General features: G+C 39.4%; 1 protein-coding gene across 4 annotated transcripts in view; it reads left to right on the top strand.

Annotated features, from left to right (window-relative positions):
* The first annotated feature begins 13 nt into the window (after positions 1-13).
* The window catches only part of LOC133126256 (zinc finger MYND domain-containing protein 11-like), a 36,356-nt gene continuing 14,764 nt past the window's right edge, over positions 14-21,605 (top strand). The window contains exons 1-5 of one of the 4 annotated variants that reach the window (XM_061238280.1): positions 14-160; positions 2,930-3,055; positions 12,262-12,398; positions 13,179-13,338; positions 16,448-16,471. In XM_061238280.1, the coding sequence (XP_061094264.1) occupies positions 12,268-12,398; positions 13,179-13,338; positions 16,448-16,471 (315 nt within the window). In that variant the 5' untranslated portion in view covers positions 14-160; positions 2,930-3,055; positions 12,262-12,267. Of the gene's footprint in view, positions 161-2,929; positions 3,056-12,261; positions 12,399-13,178; positions 13,339-16,447; positions 16,472-20,736; positions 20,837-21,605 lie in introns of those variants that run through there. The other 3 variants (XM_061238279.1, XM_061238281.1, XM_061238282.1) reach the window with 3 other exon arrangements.

Below are 21,605 nucleotides of genomic sequence, written 5' to 3'. Positions count from 1 at the left end.
GCTGGCGCTTGTGTGTTTACCTCTACAGTCTGAACTGTGGATGTGCACAAACCATAATTCAGACATAAGCAAACTATTCCGGGAATACAAATGTAACATCTCCTGCTCTGTCAGTTTGACGAGTAACGCAGCCTTGCATTGGTGCTACCCTACAAAAAGGGTAAGTTGAATTTCAAATAAATCGTAGCTAAACAAGTATGCTAAAATAAAGCAACACCAACTGTACCTAGAATAGATGCATTTCTTTTTAGTGTGATGGGGGATCATTATGGCGTTTTACGAATACTGTATTCCTTACGAATGAAGAGTCTTCCCCTTTGCTGTTATAACTTCTGTATAAACTGTAAGATCTGGGATTGTACAAACAATCAAGCACAGTTTATACGTTCGTTTACGCTGGATAGAATAGCTATATGTCTTATCACAATCTAGCAATCGATTGTCATCACTGAAGTGTGGGTAGTCATTAAGCGTCTTCTATCTTCAACTCTGAATTCTTACATGGGACATGTTAGAAGATTGTGTTCGTTTCTGGAGTGGTTGGTTCTGTCTTTCGTAGTTGGAAGGAATTGAGTTGGAAGGTGTCAGTGGAACAATTGTTGAGGTGGCCTGTGCACTCGTCGAGATCCCCGGACATTCCTGAACACATACTCCGGGAATCAGACGAGCCACGAATAGGGAAACACTGCCCAGTGCGTCTGCATTCCGCCATTGCCGTCTCATATTTTAAAGCAGTGTCACTAGATGTAAGTGGTCTTTGGAAAATTAAATATTAATACTCTTTATCAAGCACGTAACTGAACAGGAAAATAAATTCTGACATAACTAAAGATGCTACATTTGTCTAATATACAGACTACTTTATGTATTTTTTATTTTATTCAAGATTTCATGGCACCAATATTTTATATTCAGCTACATATCTCATATTTTCATCTGTGTACCTGTGTACCAGCTATTGAGAACAACAAAACAAAGAACCAAATTATGAATGTATCTTCAAGAGAAAAATAAATAGCTGCAAGATCATTTTTTAAATTACACTGTGGTTTCTTCTCAGAATTTCCAAATACTGATTCTAAGACAGTTCCTAAAAACTAGTGCAAAGTAATCAGCCACAACATCCTATGAAAACATTTGTATGACTTGATGGGTAGTGAACCATCGGTTCCCTTAATTCTAAAATAATGAAGATGCAAAAGCCCATTACATTTTGGGGGCCAGAAGGTTTAGTTCCTCATATGTTGCCTTTGAGTATGTACTTAATAATAATTCAGTGCTAAAACCCCACACATTAGTATGAAGTATGCATGAACGCTGATGGAATTGATTATACAATACAAGCAGTAAAGACACAGCTTTAGCAATAACACATTGAGAATTCACAACAATGTACAAAATACATTTCAGCATGCACTGTTTATTCTTGTTTTTGCAGAAGAATAAGTATAAATGTTATATAAATAAAAGAATACCCGTTGTACTGTTTAGCATATTTTCAGCAAATCATGCAGTTACAGAAATACCATATGAACAAGTATTAAACCACATACATCTGATGTCTTAATGAGATTCCTTAATTTTTCCCCTTCAATTTTATATGGTGTAAATACAGTGTTACTTGTATGTCCCATAATATGGGTAGCAGGTTTTCTACGCCATCTCCTGATCATTAAAACTCTTAGGACAGAGGACAGAGAGAAACTAAGTTTGTTCAGGCAAGGTATGAAATTGGTTGAATCAGGGGAATAAGAGCAGATGCTGCAGCCCTCCAGGACCAGCCTGTTAGTAGGACATAAAGTTCCCTACGTTTGGGGTTGGGGGGAGGGATGGCTGTACTTTAAGTGTGCTCACAGGCCTGGATTGAATCAATGCTTGTCCTTAAGTTTGATTCACAATGAATCACATGCATTTGGCCTTTCTTTCACAAACACAGGTTTAACTATACAGTCTTATTAAAATGGGTTCTGAAAGGGTTCTTTGGATTGATTCCATAGGGGAACCCTTTTTAGCTCTTTAGGGAACCTTCTGTCATAGGTGTGAAGTATGAACTATTACTGTAGGAGAGAAGGCTGCCTAATTGCACACCTCATACATATACAAAAAGAATACACACTGAAAACATAGAACTCATAGTACATATGTCTATGACAACTGACTTTAAACTTCAGAACCATGATATGGATTTGACTGACCAATGGCATCAGAGCCTTATAGAGATTTATAGATACCTACACCTATCTATCCATAAGTCTCTATGGATAGAGTATCTGCTAAATTAATGTAACATAATGTAATTTACATATTCAGAAAATACAAATGTGGATGTTGATTAATAACATTAGACTGTCAATAAATTGCTTCAAGGCTGCCAGTTCTTGGTGCTCTGGTTTCTGTGAGGTCACAATACACACATCTTTCACTTCAGATTTGTTTATCTTTATTGGCCACACATCCTGCTCAGCTGGTCTCCCAGGTCTAAATAAGTCCCTGATTAGAGGTGTAGAATGAACAGCAGGAATACAACTGGACACCAGGGCTTTAACATTAGACATACATGTAGCCTGGACCTTTTTATGTGGAGACCAGGCCAGGACAGGTGATAGTTAATTCAGAATTAATTTGGTGTGTTGTTCAAAGCTGTGATCCTTAAGAAATCTAAAATGTAATGTTCAGTTTGTTTCTTTGATGACATTATCAGTTGTGAAACTTCATGGTTTCCTGGAGCCAGGTGTGGCAAAAATAATTTTGCTGAATATTGACTGAAAAATTGATATAAATGATGGAGGAGGGGGCATTATAGTATTATGTCATCCCATTTACTCTTCAGAACTGACAAAAGCTATTTTTGCAGATATATACAAGAAACAACGGAAACAATTATTTTAGCATATAAACTTATTTTATGGGTCTGCCATCTGTATTCCAGTAAAGGGCAGCAGGGGTTCTATAAATACGGCAAACAGCGCTGGAGAGAGTGGACATCCTTGTCTCATGCCTCGGGGACATGTAACAGGTTGTGATGCGAGACCATTAGTGACTACAGACGCTGTGGGTGAGTTATACAGGATTTGAATCCATTTGATTAAAATGAAAATAACAAAAACAAACTTCTTCTATCACACCTGGGTCAAATACATATCTTTTTTGGATTCAAATACTTTTCTGTGTTTGATTGAACAAGAGGACCAGAAGGGTTTGCACTTTTTGAGAGTATTTCATGGCTTTACCAGACAAGCTCAGTAAACTGTAGAAAAGTATTTGAATCCAAAATAATTGCGTGTTTGATTCAGGTCAGTCTTCAGTGGAGCAGATGACTGTTCACTGTTTTGTAGGCATCCATTGATGTGATGATTGCATAGAGATGACAGGCAGTATATGTTGTTCAACGAGTATTTGTCTTTGATGAAGTTTGGTATGGAATTACCAATTCCATTGTAGTGCTTTACTGATGATTTTTATGTCACGGTTGATCAAAGCTACAGGGCGATAATTGGACCAGAGGGTGAAACCCTTATTGGGCTTGAGCAGAGCCTAGATCCAGGGCCCTACAATAATCTGCTCCTTGGATGAAACATGTAGGAGCACACAAATGCATCGTAATTAATAATTAAATTAATTTTCCAGTGGTGTCCAATGAAAGCTGTTTTTCAGACCAAATGGGGAAGAAATGTGCTCTAAGTGACTTTGACCATGGAATGATTGTTGGTGCCAGACAGGGTGGTTTGAGTGTTTCAGAAGCTGGTAGAATTTCCTGGAATTTTCACACACTACAGTCTCTAGAGTAGTAAACATCCAGTAAGCAGCAGTTCTGCAAGCATGAACGCGTTGTATGAGAGAGATCAGAGGAGAGGGGCCAGACTGGTCGAAGCTGACAGGAACGTGACAGTAATGCAAATAACCATACATTACAACAGTGGTATGCAGAAGAGCAGCTCTGAACACACAACCTGTCAAATTCTAAGTGGGCTGCAGCAGCAGAAGACTTAAGTCTAAAAAATAAGATCAATTCAATTTTATTTGCATAGCCCTTTTCACCGTAGGCGGTCATGCAAATGCTTTAGAAAATGGGAAATCTTAGCCCTAAGCCCCCAAATAGCATATGAGCGAAACGGAGAAAAACCTACTGGAAAAAACTGTGACGAGAAAATCTTGAGAGTAACCCGGCTATAGGGAGATACCCATCCTCCGCTGGCCTATAGGTTAAGATTGTAACTGTTGAGGTATTAAGCCAGCAGGTAATCTAGAAGGTCCACATGGATGGATGTCGAGTATGCAGTTCAGAGGGGAGAGGGGTGAATCTGTCACTCCAGGTTATGTCGAAGCGTGGGCATGAACCTGGAGCCAGGAGAGGAGCAGGGCTGCCGCAGTCCACCACTGCAGGGCAGGGGTCTAGCCAGAGTGGTCTGAGAGGGGGGGGGGGTTGATTGAGTTTTTTACTTGTTGAGGAACTTAAGCACTAAAGTGTCTGCCAAATGACTAAAATGTAAAATATAAATGTTTTGCACCAGACATAATGCATTGTACCCTGATCAATCAGATAAGCCCTGGTCAGTCAAACAAAAAAGATCAATGTCTTGTTTTACAGCTGCAAAACTGACCGTTTCATTTAAATATATGTCATGAATGGCAGAGGGAATACGGAAGTACAGTTATTCTACATTCACAAAACAAAGGGAAGCAAGGCATTTTTCCTTTTACCTATTAAATGGTGTCAGTTAAGAATCACTGTTGAGGGTTAACTTTTCATTATAATGTTTGTGATTAACTGTATTCAATGCATAAAAAGAAGGATGTTAGGCGCTAGAAAATATATCAGGACAGAGTAAAATGTTCTCATGCACAGAACTAGTACAGCTTGTGACTAACTCTACTGGCACTGTTGCTGCATGCTCAGTGCCACCAGTCACGTGTGGATTTGTAAATATGCATTATTGTACCAACCATCAATCTCCAGAACTATATGCTGTTTCGCTATAGGATTCACTAAGGAGATTCGTTTTGAGCCTGCATTTAAAGGCAGAGAGCCTGTCTGAAGCACTAATATGCCTGGGGAGATTAATCCATAAAATAGCAGCTCTATAAGAGAAGGTCTAATAAATACTGTACTGTCAAATGTCGAGAGTAATTAAATATGAGAGCACTATTCCTTCAGCTCTCTCACAAATTTGCTGTTATCTCACTTGGATGTACACATATGTACGCAGGTTGAAAGGAAACCCACGCTCTGTGTTCTCACTCAAACTTTGATGTTTTTTATATGTTCTTTTGTAATTGACTAGCAAGAGATTTTCTTTCTTGCCATTATAGTCAGTATAATCATGTCTCATTTGTTGTATGATGAATTGCATTTTTTGGTGGAAGATATTGTCAAGTTGCAGTTTGTATCAGAGGGTGACAGGGCTAGATAATTACTTACATCTTAGTTTTAGTTGAAGTTCATGTTCAATTAAATGGTGAACTGTCTGACATAGTGAATAAAGGTGATATTTCTGTTTGGTATAAATATGGACCCATCAGGCCTCTGATAAAGAATGTGTTGAATTCTGTATAGTTCAGAAGGATCAGTTTAACCACCACCCAGTACCTAGTGGGGCAGTTTGTGTTTGGTAACAGATAAATATATAGACATAAAGCACAAATAGAGAATAATTTATTTGCAGAGAGAGAGAAAGAAAAATGTCTGTATGTAGGTAGGTAATTTCAGGGAATTTATACCCCTTTCACATAGAAGCAACGACCTGGGAATGTCCTGTATTTGCTGTTGATGTAAAAGCCTCAACCCAGGTTATCCGACCCACCACCCTGCTGGGATAGACATGGCTCGGCTTTGGTATGAAAGGGGGAATCCCGTGTGACTTTACCTAGAATTCAATCAAGGAAAATCATTGGTTGCAACCGGAGATGCGCTAGTATGTCGGCAACGGCGCTTGGTTTAAGTTTTGTTTTAAATTGTGCTTTAATTTTTTATCCGTTGTTTCTTTCTTTATTTCAAGAAAATAGTTTAACAACATATTGTTTCAGTACCTTATTAGTATTTGGCCACTCATATTTGTAATGTAGGCCTATGTTTTAAGAACAGCCCATTAACTCTTCAAAATTAGGAATATTCATAACTTCATTCTGTGTGATATCTGTCATTTCACAAATAGTGTTTCGCATTTTATTGTAGGCTACAGTAATTAAATAATTAAAGTTGTGATTGGGAAATCTTATCCTAGATCTGCAGATAAGATTAGCTTCACTCTGGAGCTATGTATCAAGGTGCACCCAAAGTCGTTTTTACATATGGAGATACATTTCATATCACTCCAGCCAGTCACTAGAAGGCTAGATCATGGCGAAAGTAGGCTATATGTTGTCAAAAAATGATACATTTTCCCTCTGGCAACTCTGCTTAGGTCTTTCTCTTCCTCAAAAGGAACTGCATCTGGGTGTCGCAGGTTATTGTCTGGTTGAGACATTATCAATGTTCCACTCAGGCAAGAAACACTCCTGTATTTCACAAACATTAATGAAAATGCAGCAAGCAGCAACTAGGTCAGGCTAACTTAAGGTTATTAATTTCTCTGGGAAAGTCCCAGGTCTGGTATGAACGTCATGGACCATGTAGTGTGGAAGGGTCAAACTTGGGTTGATCCCATGTTCAATATCCTGTGTATATCCTGGGTTTGTGTATTCGTCTGGGTATTCGTTCCCTCCTCTTGCTTTTTATCTGTCATTTCTGTTTGTAACATTCAAATTTTACAACAAGGTGCTGGGTGCCAGGTTGTTGCTGCAGTCATTTGACTGGTCTTTATCTGCCTCTTGTCTGTGTATGTAATTTATTTAATTGTAATTTTATCATGTTTTATCATGTTTGTTTTCATGTTTTGTGTTACTTTAAATAAAGTAAATACTTATTGTGTACATGTCCATAGGAGGTTAGGAGAAAAGGAGTGAAATCAGTCCCCCCCCAGTGCTCGGTAGACTAGAACAGTTAAATGCAGAAAAATAAACAGATGTGAGACCTGTCCCTTAAATTTTCTTTGCACTAATCACTCCCTCCTTCCACACTCCAGGTATTCTGTCCCACCCTTGCCCCCTCTCCCTGTAATAATAATGATTTGCCATCATTGTGTTCCACAATCTCATTTTCTGAGGAACAAGGATTTTATTGAAATTCAATATCCTTGTTGTGCAATTTTAAGTAATTATAGAAAAGCATTTTAAAAATAAAAGTTAAATAAAAGAAGGATGTACGGGTATGGTTGCATCAAAAAGGCGAAATTCCAGATTGAGGTGGGATTTTTGCAGAACCTTTGGATCCATCTTATTTCTGAATTATTGTTGTGATTGTTGTTAAATTAAACTAGAAAGTGTCTAGACATTGCAAAGATCATCTGCCCATCACATACTATACATTTTTAAAATCACACTTAAAAAAAAATACAAAAAATAATTTGAATTCTGTAATAATTGCTTATTGTGCCATTAGGAACTTGCATCATTGTTCTGGCAGTGATAATAGATAGTATCCTAAGATGTGTGTTTTTTGCCCCCATGATCGTCAAACATAAGCCATCTTAGTGCATAAAAACATTGTTTTCTTTTCCATCATGACACTTGCATGTCAAAACACATGCAATTTTGCTCTTCTCAAAACACTTAAAAGTTAATGCACAGTCAATATCCAATCCGGTAGGCAATCTACATCCAACAGCTGGCTCAAAAGCCCATTAGAATATGAAAAGCCCACTCCAATTCCCTTGTAAAAACTCATGGCATCAGCTCTAAAACAGTCCCAGAATGATGGAAATTGAGCAGGGAATGCTATATTGCTAAATCTCTTAAGTTACTGACAACAGAAGCCTTCTGTAATTAACACAGAAGTTTTGCCATGGTTCAGTTGCAGGTTGTTGTTTTTTTTGGTTTTTTTTTAATCCATCCAACTTTGACAACTTGCCTTTTCTGCTTGTCCATTTTCTGTAGAGGTCCACTTCTTTGTTTTAATGCTGTAGGTCACTCGCTATTTTGCAACTTTACCACAAAAACTATCTATAGATAAGCTAGCTTCATCAGTCTACATCATCAGAAAAAATAAGAAAGTAGGCTACCACAGATAATTTCATTAAAAGTATTTGCATTGCTCATGTATGTGCACAGGGGCGGCACGGATGGTGCAGTGGGTAGCACTGCCGCCTCACAGCAAGGAGGTCCTGGGTTCGAATCCCCGTCGGCTGGGGCCTCTCTGTGTCGAGTTTGCATGTTCTCCCTGTGTCTGTGTGGGTTTCCTCTGGGTACTCCGGTTTCCTCCCACAGTCATTACATTACATTATTGGCATTTGGCAGACGCTCTTATCCAGAGCGACGTACAACAAAGTGCATATCCATAACCAGGGATAAGTTCGCTGAAAGACCCTAGAGGGAAGTACAATTTGAACTGCTACCTGTACAACAAAGATAAGGACGAGGGCCAATTTTTATTTTTTTTTTTTAAACAAGAAACAAACAAACAGAGCAAAAGTGACCAAAGTTAACTATCAAAACACTGCTTACCTAGCCAACTAAAAAATACCGATACACAAAGCAAGTCACAGAGACAACAATTAAGGTTCACAGGGAGGTAGGGAGGGATGGGGAGAGGTGCTGCTTGAAGAGGTGTGTCTTCAGCTTGCGTTTGAAGGTGGGGAGAGATTCTACAGTTCTGACCTCAACGGGGAGTTCGTTCCACCACCGTGGAGCCAGAACAGACAGCAGTCGTGAGCGTGAGGTGGAGGTTCGGAGAGGGGGAGGTGCCAAGAGGCTTGTGGAGGCTGAACGAAGAGGTCTGGCAGGGGTGTAGGGTCTGATGATTTTTTGTAGATAAATCAGTCCAAAGATATAGATATAGATATAGATAAGACAGTCCAAAGATATGCAGGCTGATTGGAGATAGGTATGAGTGTGTGAGTGAATAGTGTGTGTGCCCTTCGATGGACTGGCGACCTGTCCAGGATGTATTCCTGCCTTTCGCCCAATGTATGCTGGGATAGGCTCCAGCCCCCCTGCGCCCCTGTTCAGGATAAACGGGTTAAGATAATGGATGGATGGATGGATGTATGTGCACATGTTTAATATGTTTGGAGACTATTGTAGATTTAAAAAAAAACATGAACAAACCTGAAGCGGATATGTAAGTCGAATTGGTGATATATAATGGGCTTAGCCTATGCTTGGCATTAATGGCTTGGCTACTGAATTCTTTATCTTGAACCCTGTACGCATTTGTGTTTGTTTGCCAAAGTCGGGAAGTAAATTGCACCTATAGTGTGGTTATTATTTATTATCCCTGTTGGCTGACATGCCAATAGAAAAACAAATAACGCACATCTGCTTGCAGTGGAGTCACTTAAATAATTATCAGATAGGAGTACTAGTGTGTGTCTTTTTTAATATGGGGTGTGAATGCTGAACCGCTGATATCTTTTGTATGGAATTGATGGTGGCAGGAAATCACCCTCCACCTATGAGGGGTGGGGCGAAGTAGTTACATTTGAGGTTCATCTGATCTCATTCCCCACCATTTTGGAGCTACTTGGATGAGTCTGCACATGACCATCTAATGGATTGTAATTATTTGAAAGCTGCAATGCCCATTTTGCCTCTCCTTGAGTCTCAAGGCTTCTTTAAAAACTGCATTAAATCTGGACCACTGGTGCCCTCGGCATCAGCAGTGGAGCTGAGGTTTTGAGCATTTTTTATTTTTTCACAGAATGTTTTTGTGTTGAACATTCTGTACCTTCACTCAGAGTTTCATTACCAGAACGTATTGTGACTATCGACTGGAATATCTTCATGGAGACGGGAGGAAGGGAGGCAGGTTATGTCTTTGGTGATAATCTCAGGTCTCAAGCCAGCTTTGTGTTCATGAGTCCTATACAAATACAAGCCTTCCAGTCTTTGAATAGTTGATTGAGTTTGAGATTATACCATACTGACTGCACAGCACAACTATTGATTATTTTATTAGTCATGTATTGTACCGATTCTTTGGATGATTAATGGGTAGCCTGATCAGATAAGAAATACTTTTTTTATGGATGAGCAGCTACAGTGTGTAATTTTGCAGTTAGAGCTGATATATCATTTCTTGCATGGTCATAAATTCCATCCATTCCGGTGATGCTGGTTGGTTTCGGTTTGGTTTTTGAGACCTTCAAATCACAGTGGAGTAGCTACACAGACAGTTTCTTTCATATGGGGAGAGATACACTATATTGCCAAAAGTATTCACTTGTCTGCCTTCACACGCATATGAACGTGAGTGACATCCCATTCTTAAACCATAGGACTTAATATGATGACGGCCCACCCTTTGCAGCTATAACAGCTTCAACTGTTCTAGGAAGGCTTTCCACAAGGTTTAGGAGTGTGTTTATGGGAATCTTTGACCATTCTTCCAGAAGTGCATTTGTGAGGTCAGACACTGATGTTGGATGAGAAGGCCTGGCTTGCAGTCTCCGCTCTAATTTATCCCAAAGGTGTTCTATCGGGTTGAGGTCAGGACAAGTTCTTCCACACCAAACTCGCTCATCCATGTCTTTATGGCCCTTGCTTTGTGCACTGGTGCGCAGTCATGTTGGAACAGGAAGGGGCCATCTCCAAACTGTTCCCACAAAGTTGGGAGCATGAAATTGTCCAAAATGTCTTGGCAAAAAGTGTTCCTTTCACTGGAACTAAGGGGCCGAGCCCAACTCTCGAAAAACAACCCCACACCATAATCCCCCCTCCACCAAACTTTACACTTGGCACAATGCAGTCAGACAAGTACCGTTCTCCTGGCAACCGCCAAACCCAGACTCATCCATCAGATTGCCAGACTGAGAAGTGTGATTCGTCACTCCAGAGAACACGTCTCCACTGCTCTAGAGTCCAGTGGCGGCGTGCTTTACACCACTGCATCCGTCGCTTAGCATTGCGCTTGGTGATGTAAGGCTTGAATGCAGCTGCCCAGCCATGGAAACCTATTCCATGAAGCTATCTACGCACTGTTCTTGAGCTAATCTGAAGATCACATGAAGTTTGGAGGTCTGTAGCTATTGACTCTGCAGAAAGTTGGCGACCTCTGCGCACTATACGCCTCAGCATCCGCTGACCCTGCTTTGTGATTTTACGTGGCCTACCACTTCGTGGCTGAGTTGCTGTCGTTCCCAATCACTTCCACTTTGTTATAGTACCACTAACAGTTGATTGTGGAATATTTAGTAGTGAGGAAATTTCACGACTGGACTTATTGCACAGGTGGCATCCTATCACGGTACCACGCTGGAATTCACTGAGCTCCTGAGAGCGACCCATTCTTTCACAAATGTTTGTAGAAGTAGTCTGCATGCCTAGGTGCTTGATCTTATACACCTGTGGCCATGGAAGTGATTGGAACACCTGAATTCAATGATTTGGATAACTGAGTGAGTACTTTTGGCAATATTGTGTATCTGTGTAGGCAAGAGGGCAGCTAACAATCAAGTCTCATCTGTTCAAGGCTGCAAGGTGGAGGAGCTGCTTGTACTGCCCTTTTTTCTGTATGGATTTAATCAGTTTTCTGATCCTCAAGTCTACAGTGGAACCGATAGAAGTGTGTGACCTGTGGTTCTCTCAAGTTCATGAATATTTTGGAAAACATTATTATTATTGTTATTATTATTATTAATTACTATTATCATCATCATCATCATCCAAACTCTATTGGTTAAAGTAACCCTGTTGACTCGTATACTGTGAATTTCAGTCAGACGTACAGAGAGTATAAAGGCAGAGTTTCTGGGTATTACTATGCTTTTTCATTTCCAGTGCTTATTCAGTTTTTAATCTCACTATATTTCCCAGGAATGGACTTGTGGTTTTATTGAGAAGAATATCACTGCTATTTTCTTTACATTGGTTCATTTTATTCTGGATTATTTTAATTCCCTTTGGAAAACAGTTGTGTGATGGGCCCGGCAGCAATTTCAATGAAAATGTTGCCATTTGGCTTATGAAAGAGAAGTGATTGCATGCAATTGGTTATTTTACTTGAAAGTGCAGACCAGGAGAAGTCTTTGTTCTGTTCTGTATTTGTCCAGAGTGCAAAAGCAGCTGGAAGCAGAGCTGTGTATAGATTTGCTGTTGTGAAAATTGTCCCACAGGATTGCACTGCCCCAGAGGGTAAGTGAGGACACTAGAGAGTGAGAGAGACAAAGAGACAGAGAGGGAATGGAAGTACTTTTGAATCAGTCATTCTTTTTCTTTTTGTCTTGACAGTTTTAAATGAATAAAGAGATGATGTCCCGAGTGGTGAAGAAACGGCAGGCTGACCCCAACGTGGTTCAGCACGTTTGGTCCGCCATTGAAGTCATCCGCAATCAAAAGCAGATTGCAAACATGGACAGGATCTCCAAGTAAGTTTTACATTACACACAGCACGTTTACTGAGTTAGCTGTTTACTGCACTGAGTAAAACTCATAACAGCTTTTTATTTAAGTCCATGTTCCAGATTCTGGAGGTTTCCGGTTTTTACTTAGTGGAGTTACCCAACTTTCTGTATCCTGCTTTGTGATACAGGCCCCAGTTCATCCGATATCACTGACATTTTAACTTGTTTAATTGTGAAGCAGCTAGTAGTTATTTGGTAAAGTTCCCCAACTTTGGCTGTCGGTAAGAAACAAGTGAGTAATATTGTGCTATATATATGATTGGAACAAATTGAACAGCATACGATCCATGAAAACTGTTCATTGGATTTTGAGTAGGCTGATCATGCACACATTGCATGACAATTGTGAAAGCCCAGAAATTAGAAATAGGCGATGCCATAGACTGGGCTGCAAGTCATGTCTTAGACCTGGGTTAAGCAGGTTGGTGGCAAAAGGATGAAATGTGGACCTGTCTAACTGGAAAATTGCAATAAGCTAAACAAAAATGGCAATGAGCTGCTTGAACTTGACTGATACACCCCATGCAGCGGCTCTCTTCCCACTTCAGTGTGTGGCGAGCCCCAAAATTAAGAGGCATCTGGATCATCCAGAAAAATTCAAAATCAACAGCATGCCAGCTCGCAAATCACCATACACCAGGGCCGGAAAATATGGCCCTGAGTGTGATGAATGACACTGAGTGTGATGAGTTAAGTTGACTGGGGCTGAGGGCCTGAGATCTTAAGGAGCCATCTTTGGGGCAGGTACCTGAGCCGTGTGTTCGGCTTGCACCCCAAGGAGACAGCACGGCAGCTCAGTCTTGCGGTGAAGGATGGGCTGGTGGTGGAGACCCTCACTGTGGGGTGCAAGGGTTCCAAGGCTGGCATCGAACAAGAGGGGTACTGGCTTCCTGGAGATGAGGTGGTAAGTGATGTGTTTTTTTTTTTGTCTGAAAGGCAGTTAGAATGTTATTCAGATGGCATGAGTTTGTCACTGCTGGTCGATCAGCCTGGATTCCCTGGATGCCCCATTTGCCCATTTGTCAAACGTGAGTCTTACACAATGCGTTGGTGGGAAAGGGACCGGATCTGTTCACCAAACTCTTACCTAATATTGTTGTGTTTACAAGACAAGGAATTCAGACCAACATCCAAAAGAACGCCATCCTTAATGGAAATGGTATCCATTATGGAAATTGACGTTTTCATCCTCAATATGCCTTACAAGTTAAAAATATATTCTTATTATTATTACCAGTGCCAGCTGGTGGTGATACTGAATGAGGGGGCCAAAAACTAAAAGTCTAATTCCTATCAATAGCTCACGATCCATTGCATTCGAAAATTTGCCGTTCAAATATATGCCATTTGATGAATATTTTTATTCAAAGCTCCTTATATAGCTCCAGGAGCTCATATATTTTTCAGAATGGCTGATACCAATGGGAATTGAATCCATAACCTAGGCAGTGTTAGTGCTATGTGCTACCAGTTGATCTACAGGACTATAATATTAGCCCCTACTCTGTTAGAGCAATACAACTATGAAACAAAGCCCTTCTATAGTAGATACACTAAAAGAGAAATCTACATAGCTGAACCATCAGTAATGTAGCCTACCTAAGCACAATTACAGACTGGCCACATCTGTCGTCTCGGTATGCACAGCCACAAATGTTGCCTTCGATATTTCATTAGCCTGTTATTTTCCATAAACAATGAACATATGCAAGCAGCTCATTTTGACTTGTGTGTTAAACAAGTGATCAGCTAACTGGCTATCTAAAAAAATAGAACTGGTAAACAAAGGCTGAAAACATTTCCCGGTGTAATCGTACCCATCGCAAAGCTAACTTGTGTCCTCCACTATATCTAATACAATCCACAATTTGTGGCAGTGAGTGGGTTTTTCTTTACAAGTTCATTCTGTCTCTATACGATTTTACGATTAGCTGCCTTCATCAAGCTGACAGGATAAGTTAGTTTTACCCAGCATTGATAAATTGATGCTATGTTTGAGTTTCCAAATCATGCTTCCAAATTTTCTCCAATTAATGTTTCAAATCCGTAATGCCTTGCTGAGTCCATGCCGTGTCTAATGTAAACTCGCCATGTTCCGAACACCAAGTTGGCTCACTGTGTTCCGAGCAGTGGGCCAACTTGAATAAAAAAATTAAAATACTACTCACATGCCTTCAATGGATAAAAAATTGAAGGGGCATGTCACACATAGGAATTCAGACCTATACAGTCTATGCTTCAGACTGTAACAGGCTGACAGAAATCGCAGTATTTGTATAATTCTTTTGAGTGGTTGCATCCAAATGGTTGTCTTTTCAAAAGTCTCTTCTTTATAGTGCTCTGACATACTACATTTCTGAAATACTGCTTTTTTTATGCATTATTTATTACTAACTACCTTTTTACTAAAGCACTTCCATCGCAGGCTTACCGCTGTGTCTCAGGCTGCATCTGTGCAGATGGCCTTTAACGTAGTTGACAGCTTGAGTTACTGAACACACTGTGTACCACTGCAACTGAATTAAGTGGCTTTTAAAGACATACTATGCAGGATTTCTTTCTTTGCTTCGATCCTGTCTTCACAAGAAAAAAGTATCCTCCTGCCTCTGTTAGCAACCCCTCCTACACCCACAAGATGGTAGAAGCTCATATACCATTAATGCAAATGGTAGCGTTGTTGCATCAAATTTCAGATTGAACTACAACTGTTCAACTAAACATTTCTGCATTCTGGGCCAGCTACACAGACACAGTTTTAAGCATAGACCAAAGCTCCAAACAAAACTCAGTTTAATCCAGCCCTAAGTGTCGGTAAAACTGGCCCTAAATACTTTAGTAATAGGGCTTTACCCAGTGGGCAAAAATGTGAAATTTCTTATTACTTGACATGTTTATAGCAACCCAATCAAAACACAGCAAATTGTTCTGGCTATTAGGCTCAGATAGACTAAACTGTATGCTAAACATTGGGGCTTGAGTTCACCAAATGGACACAGTTTAAATCCCTGCATGTACTCACAAGTTTTTATTAACATCAAGCTAAGCTTGCTCTAATGAGTAAAGTCTAATCTCAATTTAAACATATTATTTGCATAACCACAGACTTATGACTGAGCCATTGGAATATCTTTGGGCTCTTGGTACCAGCTAGACTCTCACCCTCATTTCTCATCCAGGTGCATAACGGATAGTGAGAAAATGTTTTGGATTCACAGCGGTTTGAAGTTAATTGTTTGCACTAACCTGTCGATCCACCTCTCCCCATCTGCCACGCATTTGCCACAATAGTAACTGACATGGCTTCGAACTGACATTTGAAGGAGCAAGGACATTCCCTTATAGAATGCCTAATTCTCGATTTCCCCCATCTTCACTTCCTTTTCTCACTTTCTTTTTTTTTGCTGGATGGGTGGAGCTAGGAGCAAGAAGCGACTGGAAAGACCCCACAGTGTTCCCATACTGGATGTAAATTGAAACATGGTTGATTTCCATGGCAATGTGTCCACTAGCAGACAGGCAATTAATCAGTTAACTTGGGCAATTAACCAGTGAACCCCATAAAGTCATAATGGGTTTAGCACCCTTCTAAGCACGATTTTGACATGGGTGATTTGTGGGAAACAATATAAATATTAATATGCATATGTTTTGTGCAATACCAGTTCAATGAGCGGTTAAGAAAGGACAAACCTTTCCATTAAAAAGAGAGTGTGTTACCAAAGTGAATTTTAGGTCTCCCTTCAACAACACATGTATACCTTTAATGCCTTAGATTTTGGTTTCATTGGTGTGCCTCATATCAGCTTTGACTACACCGTTCCTGATGTTTTTGTGTGTGACTTTGCCAATCTGGTATACTCCACCCCTGGACACTTGCTCTCCCTGCAGTATCAGAGAGGATGATTTCCACCACAAAGTGAGGATTTGGTGTAGTTCTTATGTCAGGTCCATTGCACATCTGAGAGATACGACAGGTTTTTAAACAGTGTTTTCTGGATCGCTTGCTATCACAGGACCTGGCAGCTGAAGAAAGAAAGGTAAGGGTGCATCAGCTTTTAAAAAATGTGTTTTCTTTCTGCTAACATGGTCAATTCGTGACAAACTGGCTCATGTGTGTGTTCTGCACAGCCCCACCATTGATTCTGCTTAACTTCCTTTCCAATTATGAAAATAGTTAATAAATCCAGCTCGATTGGTCCAGGTCCAGCCCAAGGTGAAATTACTCTGTCAATGTTCAACCCCTATTTTAACATTATGATATGAATATCTTTTATCTTTTATTAATTCCCAATTCCTTTTCTTTTTTCATTGGACTGCTGCAATAATTGATTTGCACAATCATAACTAAAAGGAACACTCTATCTTACCACTATATATCAGTTTGGCCTTAATTTTGAGTAGTGATTCAAAGGCAATTCTAAGGTTATAGTCATTTCAAGGACTGCATCAAAGCCTTAATAATATATGAAAATAAAAAATGTAGTCTCAAACACAAGAACATTGATTCAGTTGTTCAGCTGAATCTGCTTACCCTTTCAGTAGAAGATGTAAATGGGCTGAAAGGCCTTCAACTCAAATTGACCATGGCATTGCTTCCAGAAATCAGTTACCTGCAAAGTGATAAACTGGCTAAACATTGTCGCAATAGCAAGCCTCTTTAAACTCCCAAACCGGTGCTATGGAGTACTCATGACTCGTTTGTTGCGGAATGGCCCAGTGTTGATTTATGACTTAAAATATCTGCTCGCTACTCATCTGTAAAATTGATTAAATAGATTTAAAGCAGAATAAAGATCACTAAAAAACTTTACAGGTCTGAGTTGGTTTTATGTTTTTTATTTCCCCCATTGCTTGAAGCAACTCCTATCAGTCTTGCTACAGTATATTAAACAAATTAGCATTGCTTCAAGAAACACATAATCACTCACTAGACACACATAATGCTTACTAAAACCCTCACTGTTTGTGAAATATACCAACAAGCAATGTCACCACACTAAGGTCTGTAGCAAGCATATATGAATGAAAGTTCTGTGTGTTGCTTGTGGAAATAGATTTAATAGATTTTCATTTTCCTAATGGTAGTTTGTGAGTGGTAGTTTGTGAAGGGTGTTCCGTATGTGTGTTTGTGTGTGTTCCCACATATGTGTGTGTGCCCACATGTGCGTGCGTGTTTGCTTGCGAGTTCTCTTTCTCCCCAGCATGTGTTTTGCAGGAGTGGGACAGGATAGGTTTTGTTATGTGTTAAATCCATGTGTTCAAAATCTATAGTAGGCTCACCCAGTTGGCAGGCACCTGCTAAATATCCACCATAGTCACATGGTTTGGTTATGCTCAGTCATGCTGATTATCGTTCAAAGAGGATTTTCTTCTCATTTAAAAGTAGGAATATTTAAGATCAGTAGGATTCAATAAACATGAAATGATAATCTTCTCCAATGTGATCAGTGATGTACTGGAAAAAATGTCTTGTAAGAATCTTGGAAAATATAGAATTTTTCAAAATATAGAATTTACTACATTACATTACATGCCATACATTCAACTACCATAAAGGTTGCTTATTCACTTATTTAAACTGAAACAGTATTCCTTGCTCTTCTTGTGATGCAAATGTAATATTGTTTGCTATTGTATGGGTAAACAGTAGGCCAACAGTAGGCTACATTGCGATATGATGAAGAATGAATAATCCAAAATTTGAATTAAAGCAACATATAGTATAGCCACAATCCTATGGCCTAGACAGCTAGCTAACATTATGCATGAGGTGTACACACTTGTCTTGACAAGTACATCAGTATCTAGTTTAGATATCTCACAGGTCCTCAGCTGGCAGCTTCGTTGAACAGTGCCAATCAATTCCATCTGCAAATCCAGCATGCTAGCCTTATAGACAGAGTTAAAAAAAAAAGAAGTCACTTGTGAAACGAAATGGGGAAAAAGAAGTTTGAATAGCATAGGGTCCATAAGGCCTATCAATGTCTTGGCTGAATTTTCTTTAAAACAAACATTTCTCAGTTATTCCAAACTCTAGAATGGTAGTGTGCAGCCTGATCGGCACCAAGAAAAGTGGCATAGGGTCGATGTAGGTGTTCAGTTGCTTTCCGTCAATGGGAGATAGTTGCAATGTGGCATGCAGGTAGTTTGCCCATTATTATGATGTAGCGCCTACGTTGCTTACCGCAGTTCTGCTATAGAATGTATCAAACAAACCTGATAGTTTGAACAGGCATAGGGGAAAATTTCTTGCAATATTTTTACTTTTTCTTCCAAACTCAAATGTCTTCTTGAAATCAGTATTTTTATTATATTTATGTATTTATTTGCTTGCAATCAGAAATGTTTTGCTTGCTTGATTCTGTTGTAAGTGACCACTACACTTACTGGGTAATGGGCAAACTACTGTGCCTCCACACTACATCGCGACTTCTTCTCTCAGATGGAGCATGACATGCCTGCACTAAATAACTGTACTGTTAGGGATGTATTCGCAAAGAAGGGTAATAGGCTGTGGATTTAGAAAAGAGCTATATCAGTAGCTTTGCAGTTCAGAAATAGCCTATGATAATATGTTAGTTGTATAGGTAACATGTTAGCCTGGCTCTGTTTTTACCTGTCAATGTGTTTAGTATTGAAAGCTATGGTTTCACTAACTGGATGTCCAGCTAAATAGTCTGTACATTACCTATATAATATTTCATGCAAATGATAAGATCTTATTTTCTTGCGTTAATTAAAGAATAGGAATGTGACAGGAATCGCAACACTATAAAACATATTTTCTAGATTTGTGTATGAGAATATTTAAATGTCCATGTAGGTCATGTAGTCATTGCATAAATATAAATTAACAAGCACATTTAGTCTACATATTTATTATGGTCTTCTTTAATTGTATTACAAATGCTTGATTCAACTGCTGGGCATATTCCCTTGTTTGGACATGATGATAAACCAAGGTTCTAAATCCTGACTGACTGTAGTCATTGAAGATCAAGATGCTTATATTTTGGGAGTGCTTACAATTGAATCTATTGGCAAACAGCACTTATTCTTACAGGGCCGGTGTAGGTGCAGGTTTTCATTTTAGCCCAAGAGTACGACACAACGGTGTGTAAGTGCTGAGCTAAAACAAAAGCCTGCACCCACACCGGCCCATTTTGGATGACATTAAACACCCCTGCCATACACAATAAAGTGTACAGTGTTAGTTCAACTCTGACAGAGTACATTCAAGTCCAATAGGGGCTTTAATGTGTTTGAATAAGGAAACGCAAAAGCTAGCTGTGAACAATTACAATAGGGGAACATGAAACGCAACATGGTCACAAGGGGCTGTGGCGGGCTCTTGGCTGTCATCATTGGTTTGTGGCAGGTCAGTCTTAATGCAGTATCCTGACTGTTTTCTGGAAAATAGATGAATATTTGGGTTGAAAGATATATTCTGTATACACTTAGTGAGCACATTATTAGGTGCTTTAGACTTTTTTTTGGCTGCTGTAGCCTATCCACTTAGCGGTTTGACACATTGTATGTTCAGAGATGCTCTTCTGCATACCACTGTTTAAATGTGTGGTTATTTGCATTACTGTCACCTTCCTGTCAGCTTTGACCAGTCTGGCTGTTCTCCTCTGACGTCTCTCATTAACAATGCATTTCTGCCTGCGGAACTGCTGCTCAGTGGATGTTTTTTGCACCATTCTCTACAAACTCTGGAGACTGTTGTGCATGAAAATCCCTGGAGATCAGCACCAACAATCATTCCACAGTCAATGTCACTTAGATCGCATTTTGTCCCCATCTTGATAGTTGATGTGACATGAATCAAAGCTTCTGACCCATGTCAACATGATTTTATGCATTGCACTGTTGCTACATGATTGGCTGATTAGATTAGCATGAACAAGTAGGTGTTCCTAATAAAGTGCTCAGTGAGTGTATATTTACTAATATATTTAGGGCACAAATTAATTAGATATATATATATGTATATATATATATATATATACATATATATATATATATATAATTATAATTATTATTATTATTTTAATTTATTTTTTTGATTAGTTGTAAATGCAGTTGAGATGTTTACCAGGCCACAGTTGGATCTTTTGGACTTACCGGCTGTGGCTGTACAAGATCGGTCCCGTGTGGGTCTGCTTACAGAAATTGTAATTGCTTTGGTCTGTTTTTTTTTTTTTTCTCCCTCATTCCGAGAACTCCGCTGTAGCCTCTTTGTTTTGTTTTTTTGTTCCATTGTTTATGCCTGGAAGAGGTCAAGTGGGCGTGCCAAAAAATAAGAAAATAATAAAAAAGGAAAAGGACAGGCCAGGCTGCAGCTGTTTACACAGATGCAGTGATAGCAGGGGGAGGCTGATGTGGCCTCATGGCACCAGGTGAGGTCAGATTCCTCTGCTCAGGAGGCGTCTTTTACATTGCCGTATTTTATGTCTTTGTTTTAAAACCATATCTGACTGGAGGTATTATGGTCTTCACTGACAGTGGTGAGTGGTACATTGGGTTGTGTGGGTCTTAGTCTATGTGTATAAACTTGCATATCTTATACTAACCCTCATTTCAGGGATATTATGGTATTGCATGGACTATATTTAATCAAGACCATGGTATATTGTGATTATATCAGAGCAAAGGGGTGTTGCTCGGATGTACAGGATGTACATGCACCATATAATCATATCACATACAGTCCCCTCCAAAAGCATTGTAACAGCAAGGTCAATTCCTGTGTTTTGTACACTGAAAACAATTGAGTTTCAGTTCAAAAGATGTGCATGAGATGACCGATCCAAATTTCAGCTTTTATTTCCTGGTATTTTTATCTAGATTTGTTAGACAATTTAGAACATATCCTTTTGTTTCATTTTTAGGTGAGTAAAAGTATTGGAACATGTGACTGACTGAGGTGTTTCTGTTTGATTGATTGGTTAAACAATAAATAGTTCTAAATGTCTACTCTTGGTTTTAGTCTTGGGTTTGGCCTGTGAAGACTGCATTTGTGTTAGAAAAGATAAACCAACATGAAGACCAGAGAGCTGTCTTTGGGAGAAAAGAAAGCCATTTTGAAGCTTAGAAAAGAGGGGAACATTCAAAACAAAAATGTTTTGAGATGCATGTGGCACTAGCTGTAATCCTGATTGTAGTTTT

Source organism: Conger conger, chromosome 4 (genome assembly GCF_963514075.1).
Source record: "Conger conger chromosome 4, fConCon1.1, whole genome shotgun sequence".
In the NCBI taxonomy this organism is placed as follows: Eukaryota; Metazoa; Chordata; class Actinopteri; order Anguilliformes; family Congridae; genus Conger; species Conger conger.
This window is presented reverse-complemented; position numbering and strand designations above follow the sequence as displayed.